The sequence below is a fragment of the Platalea leucorodia genome, assembly GCF_965183815.1.
Source record: "Platalea leucorodia genome assembly, chromosome: 23".
NCBI lineage: Eukaryota > Metazoa > Chordata > Aves > Pelecaniformes > Threskiornithidae > Platalea > Platalea leucorodia.
Window position 1 is genome coordinate 2837282 of NC_138845.1, and position 17126 is coordinate 2854407.

At 61.8% G+C, this 17126-nt stretch overlaps 1 protein-coding gene across 13 annotated transcripts; it reads right to left on the reverse strand.

Moving 5' to 3' along the window:
- Window positions 1-554: 554 nt before the first annotated feature.
- PCBP2 (poly(rC) binding protein 2) lies at window positions 555-16979 on the reverse strand. 13 transcript variants are annotated; one of them, XM_082332327.1, is made up of 16 exons: window positions 16839-16979; window positions 14126-14261; window positions 13659-13682; window positions 13519-13551; window positions 13046-13162; window positions 11416-11547; window positions 10674-10802; window positions 10092-10166; window positions 8385-8471; window positions 8146-8211; window positions 7319-7360; window positions 6129-6201; window positions 5567-5605; window positions 4447-4499; window positions 3866-4035; window positions 555-1063 (listed from the first exon to the last, which is right to left on the reverse strand). In XM_082332327.1, exons 2-16 carry the CDS (start codon window positions 14192-14194, stop codon window positions 1027-1029), a joined length of 1146 nt encoding a protein of 381 aa, XP_082188453.1. In that variant the 5' UTR covers window positions 14195-14261; window positions 16839-16979; the 3' UTR covers window positions 555-1026. The 13 variants fall into 13 exon arrangements, with proteins under 13 accessions (XP_082188453.1, XP_082188448.1, XP_082188457.1 ...); XM_082332322.1 differs by having other exon boundaries at window positions 4447-4502; XM_082332331.1 differs by lacking the exon at window positions 8146-8211.
- Window positions 16980-17126: the final 147 nt, after the last annotated feature.

Sequence of the window (17126 nt, forward strand, 5' to 3'; positions counted from 1 at the left end):
AAATATTTATATAAATATCTATCGATCTCTACAGAAAGCACTGTGCTGTCTCTGTGCCTGGGGGGGGGGGGGGGGGGGGGGGATTTTGGGGGGGGGGCAAAGAGGGATGGGGGTTGTCTCTTGTGTTTATGTAGGCCCTACTGTAATAGCCCCCACCCCAAAGATGGAGAGAGGACGTGTCTCCCCAAGACAGGCCAGGGAGAATTTGGGCAGGGGGCATAAAAGGGGCAGAGCCCCCCCCCCCTCCTTCTTTACTGGTGGAACTGGGAGCACTGGATGGTGGCAGAGCCCCGGGGGGGGAATTGCTCTCACCCCCCTGAAGCAAAGGAAGATCCCAGGTGGATTTGGGGAACCTACCCCGAGTGATACTGGTTTCCATTAAAGACCAGTTTGTAAGGCAGCGGGAAAGGCAGAGAACCCCCCAAAATGCATCTCAAGGACCCCCCCCCCCCCCCCCCGGGACTGGTTTATCCACCCCCAGGGGGAACCCCAACCCTACTGGGAACACTGGGCAGAAGCGGGATGGGATTCAAATAAAGACGGAGACAGGCAGATCCATTAACCAAAATATCCTCCAGTTTCTATTCACAAGGAAAAGCTCCAGTCCATCTTTTTATTAATTTTTTTTTTTGAAAAATTTCCTGACGTTACAGAACTAAACTGAAATGTTTCTCTTCCACTCTTACATTTCATGACAAAAACAGAAACTTCATGAGCCGAAAAAAGGGGGAAGGGGGGGGGAGGGGAAGGTGGGGGTGAGGGGGCAGGAGGAGAGAGAAAAGCTTTATAAAACTAAGATCTGGGGCTCAGCCTTTTAACAGCTGAACGGAGAAAGGAATTAAAATGCTGTAATTAAAAAAAAAAAAATAAACCAAAACAAAACAAAACAAAAAATAAACCTCATGAGTGGCCGCGGAGAGCATGGAGGAACCGAAAAATTTACAAACTAGTTAAAACCTGGGGCTGGCTGCTAAGGGACTACACAGATGGATGGTGAGGTGAGGCCGAGGGTCCGCGGCGGGGCCCCTAGCTGCTTCCCATGCCCCCGGTCTCCGAGGAGAGCCTGCAACGAAGAAAAGGGCGTCAGAGGGGGGGCCCCGGGGGGGGGGGGGGGAGGAAGAGGAGGAGGGAGGGGGTGGGGGGGAGGAAGGGCGTCCCGTGGGGAGGCCCTGGAGGGGGGAGAGGCCCCCCAAGGAGGGAAGGGAGGAGGAGGGGGGGTTGTTTTTTGGGGTGCGGGGGGGGGTTGCTTTATGCACAAGCGGCAGGGAAGATGCGGGGAGGAGGGGGGGTGCAGGCTGCTGCCCCCCCACCCCCCCCCAGATTGTGCCCCCCAAAATGGAGGCGGAGGGGTCCCCCAGGGGCCAGAGCTCGGCCGGGGAGGGAGGGATGCGGCCCGAGCGCGCCGGCGGGCTCGGCTCCAAGCAGGGGGGGCAAAGCTTTGGGGGGGGACGGGACAGCCCCAGGGGACGGGGGACCCCAAGGTGCCCTGGGCACCCCAGGGTGCAGGCAGGCAGGAATGAGGCAGCGATTCCTGTAGGGAAGGGAGAGCGCGAGGCGGAGGGGGGGGCCGCACCCCCACCAGGGACATCTTGGGGTGCACGGCGGGGGGGGGGACAGACACGATGCAAAGGGGTCCCCGAGCAAGCAGGGACAACACCAGCACCCCCAAACCCACGCCGAGCGTCCCCAGGAGCTGCCACCTCCGCAGCTCAAAGCTTCTCCCTCCCTGCAATTTAAGGGGGGGGGGTGGGGGGGGCACCCCAAGTTGGGTGGCAGCGAGCCCAACCTCCCCAAAAAGAGGGCACCCCGCGAGGCCCCCTCCCCGGGGCTCGGCCCCCCCGTCGGCACAGATCTAGCAGAGCAGATTCTCACCGTGGCAACTTTATTACAGGTACAGACATTCAAGAGAGACAGGCGAGGCCGCGAGCCCCGTGGGCAACGTCACCAGGAACGCAATTAAATCCCGTTTTATTCGGTAACGAACCCCTCCACCCCCCCCACCCCCCCCAAAACCGCGACTGCAACCAAGCTACTAAAAAAAAAAAAATGGAGAAAAAAGGAGGAGAAAAAAAAAAAAAGCAACGGCTACAAGATAGCAGGATCGAGAAGGAATCGAACAGATCGCTAGACTCCAGGCCGGGCTGGGACACGGGGAAAATCGTCTCTCGGCCGGCAAGAAAACTCCGTTCTAAGAAACATCACAAGCTCACTTTGGAGTAAAAAGGAAGAGGAGGAAAAAAAAAAGAGGAAAAAAAGAGAAAAAAAATTGCTCTTCCAAGTCTCCTCTACGGGGTCTCCATGCTGCCACCGATCTGCTGGTCCTCTAAGGCCACAAGCAGACTCAGTAAGGAGAAAATCTCTGCTTTTCCGCTTTCAGTTTGTTAGTGACACAGGGCACAGCTGGAGCGGAGGTACCCTTAGCAGCAGACACAACATTTAGAGCCAGGAGAGGGACAGGTTTCATGCCAAGCAGACTGGAGACACAAGGGGCAGTCGGAAGAGGGTTGGGGAGGCTGGCGGGTGCTTCGGAGGCCCCCGCTGTGGCGAGCGAGGGGGTGGTGGTGGAGGAGGAAGAAGAAGAAGGGGTGGAGGGTTGAGAGAGGTTGATGCTGAGGTGGTCAGGGATCGTGACGGAGGCTGCCTGGGAGGAGGGTTTAGCGCTTTCTAAACTGTAACAGAGGAGAAAAGGAACAAAACAAAAAAAAAAAATACGGGTGGGTGGAAGGGAACACCACAAAAAAAAAAAAAAAGCAGCACAGGACAAACAGCGTAAAATCGCACGAGCCGAGCTCGGGGAGGGAGGGAGGGAAGGAGGGAACGGCCCGGCAAGGCCGCAGTCGTGCCCGGCGAGGTTTGGCCTCGCCTCCGAGCCGCACCGGGACCCCCCGCGCACCCCAGAGCCCCGAGCCGAGCCGTCAGCTCGGCAGCAAGGCCATCCCGGCGCCCCCAGAGCCGGGCGCCTTCACAGCCTGGAGCAAGTGGAATAAGCCAAGAAAAAAAAAAAAAAAAGAAAGAAATCACAGGCGGCTTCTCCTCTGCTCCCGCTTGGGAGCAGGCTGGAGCTGCCGTGCCACCCTGGCGTCAACCCACACGACACGGAGCGGTGACAAGTCCCTGCCAGGCTCGGGGCTCGCCCGGCTCCTCTCCCTCCGTCCAGAGCCCCAGGGGCCGAGGACCGGGGAGGACGTCACTCCCGGCCCCGCTCGCCGCAGGGGACACGGGACGCCGGGGCAAGATGGGTCTGAGCACACGGAGTCCGAGTCGGGCCCTAAACCCCGGCTGCGGCAGAGCGAGCCGCAGCGTGCCGCATGGCGGGCAGGCGGCCAGGCCCCGCGCCGGGCTGCGGGGAAGGCAGCCGGCCCCGTCGGGGCTCGCCGGCCGCTCCGAGGAGCCAAGCCATCACCAACTCCTCTCCCTGCTATCGCAGCATCCCACCGGGAGACGCTCGGGATCTCCACGAGCGGGCCCGGGGGAGTCCCTCCTCTAGCACCCCACCAAAAAGCCCTCACCACGCAAGCGCCGGATCGAAACAGCACAGCCCTAACCGCCGCGAGCCTGACGGGGCCAGGCACGGCTTTCAAGGAGCCACGGGCTCCCTTCGGCCCCGTGGCCGGACCCCTTTCCAGCCGGGTCCGTTACCCTACAGCTTCCCACAGACCGGGAGGCGATCGCACCAGGAAAATGGGACAGCAGGCACAGGGAGGGGAAAGGAAAGGAAAGGGGGGGGGAAAAACGGAAGAGAAAACCCCTTCCCCTCATGCGTCGGGGCACAGGGAGGGTCCCGGCCCCGGGAGCGGTACCCCACGGCGCGGACGCGCAGTGCCAGCCCTCCCGACCCACGGAGCCTCGTCACCCGGAGACTTACCTGACATTAATTAGATACTGGGCCAAGCTAATGCTCGCTGCAGATCCAGTTATGGTAACCTGCCTGTCAGTAGATCCTTCCACTGGATTGGCAATTTTGATCTGCGCCCCAGACATCTGGCGGATCTCATTGATTTTGGCGCCCTGACGCCCGATGATGCAGCCAATCAACTGGGGGAGGGAGAAAGCGGCTTCGTTAGCGGCGGGTAAGAGCCAAGCGTGTTAACCCATCCTCCTCCTCCTCCCCTGTCGTGTGTGTGTGTCCCCGCAGGGCCAGGGCTGGCACCTCCTGGGGGAGTTTAAGGGGCAGAAAAAGGGGTTTTCTGCCTTAAAGCTGGCTGGAAGGGGGAGAAGGGATGCGGTGCCAGCAGAACGGTCCGAGGAGGCGGTTTGGGGTGCAGCCGCAAGCCCTCCCGCAGCTCTGAAGCCGAGAACGGGCAACCCCACACCCCATTTTATCAGAAGAAAGAGGGGCAAGATCCCGGTGACCCACAGGGCCAAGGGGGCAGCTGCCTGCCCGCTGCCCACCACCCTCCCTCCCCAACGGGGGCTGGAAAGGACGGATCCCGTGGGGATACTCACATCATTTGGAATGGTGAGTTCGTGAGAGGTGGTTTGAGCGGAGGCATCCAAACCTGCTTAGAGACAGAGAAAAAGCGGGAGAAGGTCAGGGGGAGGCGGTGGGACGGAGGGGCGCAGCACAGACAGACCGCAGCAGTCAAGCCAGCATTTGCTGCCAGCTTCATGGCTACCTTGAAGACGGTTTAAAACAGGAGGGGAAGGGCAGAGCAAGCTGTGAGGTTACTCCAACCCTCCCCGCTGCTCCCCACCTCCCTTCCCGCTCGCCTGCTTTCCCCCCCTCGGTCACCCCAATTTCTCTCCCCCTTGTCCCCCTCCCCGCGATGTCACCACAGGATCTTCCGTCCGGTCAGGACAGTCCCAGAGCAGCGCACTCTCACTGCGGGGGCTCCATTCGGGCACTCGGCTCCGCTGCCCGCTCCATTACCAGCTTCGAAGGGCTACGCTACCCCCCTCCTCCTCCTCCTCGCCGCCACGGCCCGGCAGGGCAGTGCTACGCCGGCCGGCGCGGGCGCTGCGAGGCTCCTCATGTCTCGGATGGGGCCAAGCGCGTGCACTAAGTGGATTTTTTTTAGGTTTTTAAATTTTTTTTCCCCCCTTCCCCGGCTCGCTCCCTGCTACAGGGAGCAGCGGGAGCCTCAAGACCTCACCCCAGGGCTTTGGCAGGGGCGAAGCAGCCTGGGGACGCACCGGCGGCCGAGGCGGTTAACGCGGTGCTGTCACCCCCTTCGCCAGCGGTTCTGCCACCGGCAGCAAGCGGGGGGCTCGGCTGCTGCAGGCAATCTGCTCCAGCAACTCCTCGGGCAGAGGGAATCGCTCCCCCCCCTCCCCAGCGCATGGTTGGGGGGTAAAGCAAGGGGGCCCAAGGCTCGCTAACAGCGTCAGGCGCTGGACGATCAAGCCCTTCAACAAGTCCTGCTGCTCTCCACTGTCCAGCTGACTTCTTCTGGGGCACGTACAACCAAGCCAGTCAGTACCTCCAGCCCTTCTAAGGCTCCCCTTGACCCCCCCTTTCCCCTCCCATCCGTGCACAAAGGCGGGCAGCATTTAACAGGGAGAACGAGACCCCGGTCAGTATTAATACACAATAGAATAACTACAGATTTTGTTTTTTAATCATTACCCCAATAGCCTTTCACCTCTGGAGAGCTGGATTCAATGCCTGTTAAGATACAAGTGACAATGAGTTTGGCTGTCTCAAGTTTAGAGCCCCAAATGGATATTTTAGCCATCTTAGCAAATCTACAGCAAATTTGGTACAACTCAACAGTTGCCTGCTCAGGACTGGAGTAGCCGGAGGGGAGAGAGAGGGTGCTGCGGGTCGGGGGCTCTCCCGGTGCATTGGCAGAGCTGTGGAGGATGGGGGTGAAGAGGAAGGAAAGCAGCATGGAGGCCCTGCCTGCTCGGTGGCTTGTTTTTTTGTTTGTTTTTTTGGTTTTTTTTTTTTCTCTCTACCCTCTGCGGCCCCCCGCAACTCGCAGAGGCCGGTACCAAGTCGCCCCCAGAGACGTCGCGACAAAAAAATCATTACCTGGTCGGGCTCGGCTCTGGGGGAACGTTTGGTTTGGTTTTGTTTGAGAGCGCGAGACCCAAGCGGAGGCCCCGTTAGAGAGGAGCCAAGCGGCGGCTCGCGGGCTGGCCTTTGGCCCACGCTAGCGTACAGAAGAGAGAAGGAGTTTCCATACCACTGAATCCAGTGTTGCCATGAGACATTGGAAAGTGTGACTGTTGCATTGCCAACTGGTGCAGCTTGGTCAGCTAGAGGGGTGAAAAAAAAAAAAGAGAAAGAAAAAGGCTGATGTTAGCCATTTCCCAAGCCCAAGGCGGGCCAGGACTCACACAGCACGCACATCGACACAGACACTGCCAGTGGCACCGGGTCCCCCCCCGGCCCCTCCGTACCCGGCACGGCCCTCTCTGCACGGAGAGGAGGAAGGCACCAGGCCAAGGTGGGCTGCGCCCACCCCCCTGGTGAAGCGAGGTATGAAAGGAGCTCGGGGAGAGAAGCAGAGAGGAGCAGGAGAGACGAGACGGCGGGGTGCTCACACCACACCATGCAGGGAGCAGCAGCGGGGGGACAGGGGTGCCACGAAGGGAGATGGGGATGGAGCCCGGCTCGGTTCGGTTCAGCCCCCGGCGTAGCTCTTAGCCCAGCTTCCTCCTAGCCCTTCTCCTCCCTGGCCTGGCGCGTCAGAGCCCCCCCCTCGCTGCTCTAAGGGTGCCAGGAGCAGAGATCGGCCCCTGCCGAGCCTGCAACGAGCCTACGGGATGAGCATGGGTGCCAGAGGATGGTGGTGTCCGACAGCAAGCCGGGACAGCGCCCGCGGGAGAGGCGGCCGCTGCCTGGACCGTCACTCCTCTCCCAAACGGTCCCCGACAGGCTGGCAGCAGCCTGGGCCGGGCCGGATCCAACGCCTCCCCCTCCCCAACTGCCACCTGCGACCGCTCGCTGGGCCAGCTGTCCCCTGCCCCAGGAGAACCACCATGACAGTGAACCATCATGTGCTGTTTTTGTTTTCTCTTGACGGGCTGCGTGCCAAATTCAAGAGGCAGGAGGGGGCAAGGGAAAAGCCGGAGCTGGTGTGAAATGCCAAGCCAGGGAGAGGTGGGTCGGAAAAAAAAAAAAAAAAATATATAGGAGGAGGGAAGTGTCAGAAAGAAGGTGGGGGAAGGAAAAAGGAGAGATCTGAGACCGGGTGAAGCTGGCTGCAGGAGGGCGAATTGGAGGGAGGCGAGTTTTTTGGGGGGGAGTTCGGATCGAGTATTCAGGCCAAGCTGACGGCTAGCGGCTCGAGTCGAGAAAGCACGGAGAAAATTTTGGAAGGGGGGAGGAAGAGGGTGGATTTCAAGACAAGAAGTTGTAAACAAAACTTACATCTGGCTGTGGAATGGCATACTGTCCTTGAATGGTATAGGCCTACAAAAGGAGGAAAACAGTCCTATTAACAACCATCGGACAGCCACCCAGGGACAGACAGATTTCAACTAGCCAGGAAGTCAGAGAGCCAAGGTGGAGAGTTCTCCGGGGCGAGGGAAGTGGGGCAGGGAGAGGCAGGGGACGGATAAATGCTGTAACAAGCAGTTTCTAGACGGGCGGTTACTCGAATTGGCCTTACGTGGCGGTTACAGGGAGGGAGTGGACAGTATGGCGCCGTCCCCCCCAAAAAAAAAAGTGGCAGACAAAAACAGAACGGCTGGGATCTTGATGAAGATGTATGGTGTGGTGGAGTCCGACAATGCTTCTAGCCCTGCGCCCCCCGCCTCGCCGACAGGGGAAGATCTCCAACGCCCCCGCCAGCCCTGCTAGCTCCCGGCCCCTCCTCTCCCCGGCCCAGCAGCCCCCCCCAAAAAAAAAAGTCCCGTTTCCGAGTCCTCTCGTCACTTCCGCACGCCTAGGAAAACGTCGCCGGGCAAGCTAGAGGTAAATGCTGGAGCTGGCTACCGATGCTAGACAAGGCAAAAGAGAGGCATTCGGGGGGGGGGGGGGTAACAAGGCTGAGTGCCTGACCTGCCACAATTCCATGTCTTGAGGTTAAGGGACAGCCACAGACTTCAGATTCCTCCTGAAGCTACCCAGAAAGGGCGAGTCACTGGCTGGGGCCTGGCTGGCTAAGGTTTGGGGGGGTTGGGGGGGGCCGGGCAGGTGGGGGTGGGTGGGATAGGAAGGGGAGAGGGGGGTACACAGCCTCACTTCCAGGTCACCGGAAGAACTGCAGCCCAGGCTGGAATTGGCCCAAGTTCGTTGCCATGCAGTGGCTGCCGGGTGGCCTGCGTGAGGAGAGGTTGGTGGGCTCAGAGTCCAGTTCCCAGTGGACAGGAGTCCACAGCACAAAAGCCACCGTTGACGGTTTTGGGGGACGGGGACGGGGATGCCACCCTTGTTGGCAGTCTCAGAGAGGCCAAGGATTGAACGGGCCGTGGAGACTGAACTCCCCTCTCACCTCCTGAGGTGGTCCCTCCAAGTCAGAGTTGAGGCACATGGATGGGGCGGTGTGGGGGTAGCTCGCACTGCCGCTGCTGTACCTGTCCTGTGGATAAATTAGAGGACTTCAGTCTCCAGGGCTGTCAATCCGAAACCTTCCGCTAACACCAAAGTCACATCGACATTAGCTCTGCTTTTCGAGGGCTAACCCTGCTCTACGCACGACTCTGAGCTGCAAAGACAGAGCGCAACACCACCGGGAGCGGGGCCCGGACGGCTGCATGGGGCTGGCCGCGGCCCTGGGCCAGGGGAGAGGGGTGGAAGAGAAGGAGGGGGGAGAAGAAAGGGTAAGGGAGGGAAGAGATGCGTGGCCGTGGGAAGCCTGCTCCTCACTGCTCTAACGGGGAAGGCGGCCTGCTCCCGCGCCACGGGGGGGGCCGCACGGTACAGCCCTCCGCTTGCAAAAGGCGTGGAGGGCACGGAGGTACCGGCCAGGCGCTTCCCCCGGGGCGCAGAGCGGCAGGAGAAGCTGTCGGAGAGGCAGGGGGGGCTGACCGGGTTCGGGGAGGGGAGGAGGAAGAGGCAGGGAGGGCAAAGGGTGGGTGGGGGGGCCGAGGCGAGGAAGGGGACGGCGGCAGGTCCGTCCCCAAAACAAGCATGGCGTGCCAGCCTGGCGGGGTGGGGGGGGAAGAGCAGAGTCAGGCCTGGCTCTCGGGGAGGCCGGCGGCAGCTACCCCCTTCCCTGCCTACGGAGGCCTCCACCGACAACGCCGGACCCTGCCTGCGCGGGTCCCTGGGCCGGCTAGGGGCTCCAGGCCCTGCCGGAGCCCACCCCGGAGGGGTCTCCCTGACAGTAGGAAGGCAGCGGATGCGTTTGCACGAGTCGCCGCGTTTTCTCCAAGCGTTACGGCAGCCCTGGGAACCGCAGGGTGGGGAGCGGGTGACCCGTACCCGGGCCTGAGCCCGTCTTGCCCAGCGGCCTGGATGGGACCGTGGGCGAGGACGCCCAGCCAGCACCCCCCACCCCAAAGAGGGCCAGGGGGCTTCAGGGCTTTACAGCAGACAGGATCCCAAGGGAGCCCTGTCACCTGTAACCCGGCTCAGCAGCAGGGAGCAAGCAACTCCCCTGGATCAGCTCAGCGCAGGAGGGACTAAATCCCACATCACCTGATGGCTACTCCTATCTGACACCCTCCCCTCATGCGAGATGAGACCTTTCCGCACCCCAGGCTAAGCCTTTGCACCCCAAGAGCCAGCCCCGGAGAGCAGAGAACCCCCCCCAACCCTCTGGGCCGGTCACCCACAACGGGTCACGCCGAGTCCTCAGAGCCAGCCCCAGGCAGAGGGGCAGAGCCTGGATTTGGCAGCTGGAGTCTCGGCCTGATTCAATTCCCCCACCACCGCCACCACACGGGATTCTTTTTCTTTTTTTGGCTGGTTAACTCCAGAGCTGTTTCCCAGCACCCCCTCCTCCCCAAATCAGCATTTTTGCCCCCCCCCCCCCCCCCATCCCACCTCTGCCCTCTTCCATCCCTCTGAGCTCAGCGAGGAAGGCTCGGAGCGGGCTCTGGGAGGCCGAGGCCAAGCAGAGCCGCTCTCCGCCAGAGGAAGCGGCGTGGGTGACAGGCACGCAGAGCGGCTGATGTGCGCTGGCAGCGTGGCAGCTCGGTAAGACACCCCCTTCCTCTCCCCACCCCGCACCCCAGGAGCAGAGGAGAGGCCTTACCTGACCGCCTGCAAAGATGACGGGAGAGCTGGATGGCTTGGGTCGGTACGGGATGGTGACGCCCTTCGGGGGAGACTGGGTGACAGGCAGAGAGGAGAAGTTAGACACCGAGTGCCACCAGCACTGATAATCCCCTCCCTACACCCCGACGCTCTGCTTTGGGTTTAAATCAGCCATTTAGGAGGACGCAGAGCAATCCTATTTCTCGCCCACGCCAGGCACGGGGCTGAGGGAAGATACCCGAGGAGCAGAGCAGCGCGCGAGGGAGGCTTGGGACAGCGGGATGCTGCTGCTCAGTGTCACCGTGCTGGGCAGCACAACCTGTCACCACGGAGCCGTGGGTGACACCGTTAGGCGGCGAGCAGCTCTAAAGGCCTGGCTCGACCCCGGTTTTAAGCAGCTCCAAGCCTCACCTGGATGAGGCCGTAATCCCCAGCTATCCCTTTATCCCCCAGCAGCCGTTTCTCTGTCCTCAGCAGTTTCCACTTGCGAGGAGGGCCACAGCTCGCCAAGGGCAGCGGGGATCCCTGCGCTGCACGTGCCTCCCCGGGGGGAAAAAACAGGCCCGCGGGGAGGCCCTACCTCAAGCATGACGACGCAGATCTGTTTGACGCACTCGATGATGGACTGTGGGATCCCAGCGATGGTGATGGCTCGCTCGGTCGAGTTGGGCAGCATGTCTCCTGCCACCTGGACCTGTGCCCCCGTGCTCTGCAAAGTTTACGGTTAAAAATAGGCGGTCAGACCCCAGCGAGGGCTGTGACCTCAGCAACAAACCCCGTGGATGGGTTATACATAGCCAAAACTTGTCCTCCCCCCCGCCCCTTTCCCCAAAAATAAAGTCCTTTAATCCTAGCTGGAAATAATTCGGTCATCAGGAGCCCGGGGCAGGAGAGAAGGACCTGGGCTGCAGCTTTTCCCTGTAACCCAAGTCAAGCCCGTCTCTGCAGCCAGCGGAGCTGGACAGAATTAATCCCCCAGCAGCCCACGGTCGGCAGCACCGGGTTACCGAGGGCAGCGCAGGCCTGGCAGCGCATTCCCCCCCCTCCAACAACTGGGAAAAGGCTTGGGGGGGCGATTGAGAGCCCGGGGAAGGGGGGGAGCAAGAACCCAGGCGTCCCGCTGTGGGGAACAGTGTCGAGAAGGGGAGGGTCTGCCCCAAGTCTCAGTTTCACAAGCACTAAAAATACAAGGAGCTCTAAAAAAGTCGAACGATGCCACGTCTCTACTATGTGGTACCACCCGGGGTGGGGGCTGACACAAGGATTTGCCCCTGGGGGCACCCGGACCCCGTGCATCCCCCTCTGGGCTGGCCAACACACACCTCTCGTATCTCTTTGATCTTGCAACCTCCTTTTCCAATGAGGGAACCGCACTGGCTGGCGGGTACCACGAGCCGGAGGGTGACCGGGGGCCGGCTGGCAGCTGTACTGTTGGTCATGGAGCTGCTGATGTCCTGCGAGGAAGAGGAGTTACTCAGAGGGGTCAGCCCAGCGCGGTGCCCTCGCCAGAATGGCACGCAGGGAGGTGACGTGCCCGGCAGAGGGACAGGGAGGATGACGCTGGCGTGGGCAGGCCGGGCCAAGGTGACCCCGAGGCTCTCCCAGTCTTATTTCCCAGGACTTCATTAGCGGCCCAGGAACAACAGGGCCACATTTTGGGGAAGGAAGAAGCAGCCAAACTCTGTTGTCTCAATAAAAGTGGGGGTTTAACCCCCACCAGCCCAGTGCAGAGGCACCAGCTGGGTCACGTCGCAGCCAAATGGGAACCGGCTGTGCCGGTGCTGGAGGGGGACAAGTGGGTGGGGGCTCGGTGCGCCCACAGCTCCCGGTTCAGCACGGAGCTTCCCGTTGTAACGGGGGATCAGGGCAGGAGCGGCTCCGGGGAAAAACAAGCCCGGCGCCGATTACAGCGGTCACGTGCTGGCAGGGGGAAGGGAGGCACAAGGCCACGGCTCAACTGACCTACTAAAAGAAAAGCTTTAACTCTGAGCCCAGCGCTCAGAGCACCAGCAGCCAGGAGCCACGCTCGGACGGGGAGCCCTCAGAGGACTCCAGCTCTCGGGGTACGGCAGAAACAGCTCTGAGCTCAGCGGCCTTTTAGGCAGCGGCAAGAGCAGAAGGGCCTTGGGGACAGATCCGCCGGTGCTGGGCTGTCTCCTCCCAGGGAAGGGTCCCAAATCCAAACAGAAACAGGATTTTTACCCCCACAAGCGAGGTGAGGGCCACGGAGCTCTGCCCCGCAGCAGGCGAGGAGCGCTCACGCCTTCCAAACGATGCGGAGCAGGATGGAAAGCTCCTCGACACCACAGCCCTTAGCAGGCTCTAACGCCCGCAGCCAGGATCCGGGTTATCCAGGATCAACTTTTCCCCCAGAAGCCACCGATCCAACGGACCAGGGGCACGATGCAGCTCCTCCTGCAGCGCTGCGCAGCTGCACGCCCAGGTCCCCTCCTCAGCAGGGCGGGAGATGGAGCCAAGCCCCCGCTGCCCACCCAGGCATGCCGAAGGGGAACCAGCAGCACCATGCAGGAGGATGAGGGAGGCCAGGGGAGTTTCGAAGCCCTGCTCTGTTTTAAGCTGTTTAACCAGCGGCCACGGGGTGTTTTCAGCCCAGGAAAGTCCCTGCAGGGCTCTGGCACTCAGCAAGCAGCCGCTTAAGGATGACTGAGCGCACACGGGGAAGTGTCACTACCTGGACCTTGACCCTGCTCGCAGCTGGGCAAAGATCAAGCCCCACGGGGAAAACACCGCCAGCCCACGCAGAACAAGCCCATCCCGCTGCTCATCCCCAGGGAAGAGCTTTTCCTCATGCTCCGGACCCCGCAGCACGCTCTGGGGCAGATCCCAGGGTCTATTTATCCGAGGACAGGGGCAAAGGGTGACTGCAGGCAGGGACAGCAGCCCGCTGCCTGCTCGCTGCAGGCAGGGAGGGGCTCGAGGCCGCAGACGCACCTCTTCCAGTTTGTCAATGATCATCGCAAAAGCTTTGAAGATGGCATTGGTGGGTCCAGCGAGGGTGATGATCCGTTCGGGGCAGTTCCCTTCTGAGATGTTAATGCGAGCACCGCTCTGCGGGAGGAAAGCGAGCAGACGTCAGGGCCCCCACTTGGACCCCCCCAAAAAGCGGCGGCGGGTCCACGTGCCCAGCTCGGTTCTGCGTGGGGCAGCTGGGGTCCCCCGGGATCCACCGCCGGTGATGAATCCTCCCTCCCTCCCCGCTCGGCTCCGGGCAGCCATCTTAGCCTCCTCGGCTTCCTGCCCCGGCCCTGCCTACACCTCCCAGCATGCCTCGCGCCCGCTGGCTCCCATCTGCTGCCGGTGCCGCTGGCACCGCACTGCCTGCAAATTCCTTTTAAGGTCCGCGCCACCGCGGCCCCGACGGATCCCATCCAAATCCCCCCGACCCTCCTGGCCCCGGGACTCACCTCCTCGCGCATCTTCTTCACGGACTCCCCTTTCTGCGCGGAGGGAGAGAAGGGAGAGGCGTTAGTGCGGCCGTGCTGTGCCGGGCAGGGGGGGACAGGGGAAAAGGGAGGCAGGGCGAGGGGGTTTGTTGCTCGCTTACCTTCCCAATGATGCTTCCCACCTCCTGGGATGGAAACAAAAGCAACAATTAGCCAGTGCTTAAAAAAAACTCCAGGAGTCCCAAGCTTCAACAAGCCCTTTTCATAGCCAAAACAAGCTGCTCAGGACCCTAGCTGTCCCCCCGCAGAGGTACCGACACCTTGCTCCCAGCCGAGCTTTCCATCAGGTCACTTTTTCCCCCCCCATCCTGGGCTGTTATTTTTATTGATGCGCTGCGCTTTTAAAGCGCCGCCTCGCTCGTCATGAGATATCCAGGAGCCGGCCCGGTGCCAAGGAGCACATTCCTAACACCGCTGCCTAATGGCTGCAATAACGAGGCAGCTCCGAGACGTCCGACCGATATTTACTGCCGTGGAAGCACTCAGCCTCCATCTGCTCTGCCGGAAGGGCCACCCCTGCGGCGGGTGAGGGGGCTTCGGCACGGCCCCGCGTCCCGTGGACACGTACCTTTCCGTGCATGAGTAGTCGGATGGTGAGCGTGACATTTAAACCACCTTCAATGACACCGGTGTCCATCTTGAGCTGCGTTGGGTTGAGTCAGGCTTCGTCAGTGGTCAGATCTTTGGTCGCTGGGCGAGTGGAGCTAGGAAGGAGAGAGGGGTTGCGTTTGAGGGGCTCTGCCAACCCTCCCCGGCCAGTTTCAGACCCATCCCAGGGGGATTCAAGCCCCGTTACGCTTCCTTCTCCCTTTGAATATCCCCCTGGCAGTTTTAAGGCCACGCTCCTCTCCAAGCAACGATCAGGAAAGCCGATCCATGGCGGTTCAGCTCCCCAACAGGCTGCTCCTCCTGCCAGGCATTTTCCAGGGCGGATGGTCTGAACTGGCACAATCCCACCTGCATCGAGCAACAGCCAGAGCCGCAAAGGTCTCGCTCATCCCCTGCCTCCTTCCAGCCCCGCTCCTCGCAGAGGCTTCGCCTACAGCTCCAGGGAACTTGCCTCTACTTGCGAGCCCCACGCCTTAATCTAGATTGGGAGCTTTCCTCCACAGCTGTGTGTAGACACACACACGCCAGACGGAGCGACTGCCCTGTCTCCCTTTGGTTTAACCCGCTTAGGGAACAAGGCTGTTGAGTTAAAAAAAAAGAAAAAAAATAACTTATCTGCGCCCTGAGCCTGCGTGGGGAGGCCTTTCAGACCGGTTTCCAAGTTGATTTACTCAAACCAGATAAGGCCACATGAGCACACGATCATGTTTCAAACAACCTGCGGCCTGAGTCGACAGCAGTTGCAAAACACCGCAACTGGCCAGCAGCTCGGCTGGTCAGCCATTTAACTTTAAAAATAAATTAAATAAACTAAATTTCAGCTCTTTTTTTTTTTTTTTCAGTCCGGCTGGTCACCATCCCATCAAAGTTTAACCAAGCCTGGGGAAAGATGAAGCCGGGGCGAGGGCAGGGGGATTAATCTGGCAGGGGACCGTGCCAAGCAGGCAGCGCTGCCGCGCTCCGGGTTAATGCTCTTTTAAGGGGAAGCCACTGGCACGGAGGGTTTTGTTTTGTTTTTTTTTTGCCGGAGCGAGGAGTTACAGCTTCCATAAAACTCAGCCTGACATCCCGTCGGATCCAAAAAAGCACCCGTTTGCCTAGTTTGGAAAGAAGGGCTCAAGATCCGAGCCCGGCAGCGGCGGAGCGAGGAGGAGAGTCTAGACCCGAGCCCACGAGTTGGTTGTTTACGAGTTTCCCAGTTCACCGGAGGTGGCAGGAGCCTCGCTGGCACCCGCCGCCGTCTCTCCGGCTCCGAACCCACTCCTCCTCCCACCAGTTCAGCGTCCCAGTTCGCCTTCGTTAGCATTAATTTGCTTTCCTAGCAGCGGTTTTGCCAGTCGAACGAGCTTGGGTCGGTTACGGGGCCGCCTCGCAGCCTGCCGAGGACAAAAGGAGCTGACCAAACCTGCCGGGGGGTTACGCAAAGGGAGAAGCGAAGCCGTGCGGGGCAGGCCGAGGCCGGCGGGCAGCCATCGCTCCGATCCGGGCTGACGGCAAGCCAAACTTCTCCTTACCTCCGTCTGGCAGCCCTGCCTGTCCCCACGGTGCACGTGGAAGGCCAGGCCCCTGCCTGTACCAGGATCAAAAACCCACCCGTGGGCCTCCCCACTCAGAATCCCAGCCCCAAACTGGGACCATTTTGGTAGAAGGAACTGGTTGCCAGAGGAGATTTGGCTCCAAAACCAGCTCATCCCTGTGGCAGGGGGGGTTAAAAATAAGCCCGGGGCTGGAGATCCCGGCTCGTTGGCCCAGCGGGGAATGGGGGGGCCATGGACGGACCCCCGGGCCCGGGATTGAGCCTCCAGACCGGGCCCGTCCACAAGGTGGGGGGGGGGGGGGAGAGAGAAGGGGGGTCCCCAGTCCCGGGATCGCGGCTCTAAACTGGGCCCGGACCCCGGAGGGGGGGAAACCGGCCGAGTCCCGGGAGCGCGGCTCAGCCCCAGCTCGGTCCCGAGGAGCTGGGGGCGGATCTGGAGCCCAAACCGGGCCGGGGACGGCGGGGAGGGAACCGGCTCCGGGGCTCAATCTCAAATCGTCCCGGCACCGGCAGGGGGGCGGGCAGAGCCCGGCCCGGGGTCGCGGCTCCGAACCGGTCCGGTGCCGGGGGGGGTGGGGGGGGCCCCATCCCGTAAACCAGGCCGGGAAAAAAAAAAAAAAAAAAACTCGGGATGGCGGCAAAACCGGGCCCGGCAGTCAAAAAAAAAAAAAAAACAAAACAACAAAACACAAGAGTGAAGGAAAAAAAAACACAAAAAAGGAAAAAAAAAATTCCCCCCTCCCCCGGTGCCCCCCCCGCAACCGCTCGGTACCGGGCGGGGGGGGTGGGGGGGTGGCGGCGCCATGTGACGCACGCGGGTCCCCGACCCCTCCGGTCCCGGTGGGGGGGGCGGGGGGGAGGGGCGGCGGCGCCCCCCAGCCCCCCCCCCGCCCCGCCGGCGGCGGCGCAGCGCGCGCGCAGGCCGCGGCCTAGGCCGCGACTAGGCCGCACGTAGGCCGCGGGCTGGCGTGAGGGCGCGGCCGGCGGCGGGCGGCGGCGGGCGGCGCAGGGGAGCTACGCGAGGCCGCGGCTCCGCGGCCGTTGTGGAAGTCGGCGCCGGATGGCGGCGCGGAGCGAGGGGAGGAGGGTTTTGGGAAAGGGGTCGGGAAGCGGCGTGGGGAAGGGTCGGGCCTACCTGGAGCGGCGCCGGTAACGGCGGCGGGAGAAGGGCGCTCCGGGCGGAGCGGGAGGAGGGAGGGCGGGCGGGGAGGAGGGGAGGGAGGTGGGGGGGGAGAGGGAGCGCGCCGGGGCGGGCGGGCGGGATGGCGGCGGGAGGCGGCGGCGGCGGCTGCTCCTGCTGCGGCGGCCGCGGCGGGTCTGGGAGGGGGCGGCGGGAGCGGCCCGATTTACACCCCGCCCCGACCCGGAAACGGACGCCGCGCACCAGCGAGGCGCGGCGGGGCGGGGATAGAGCGGCCTCCCC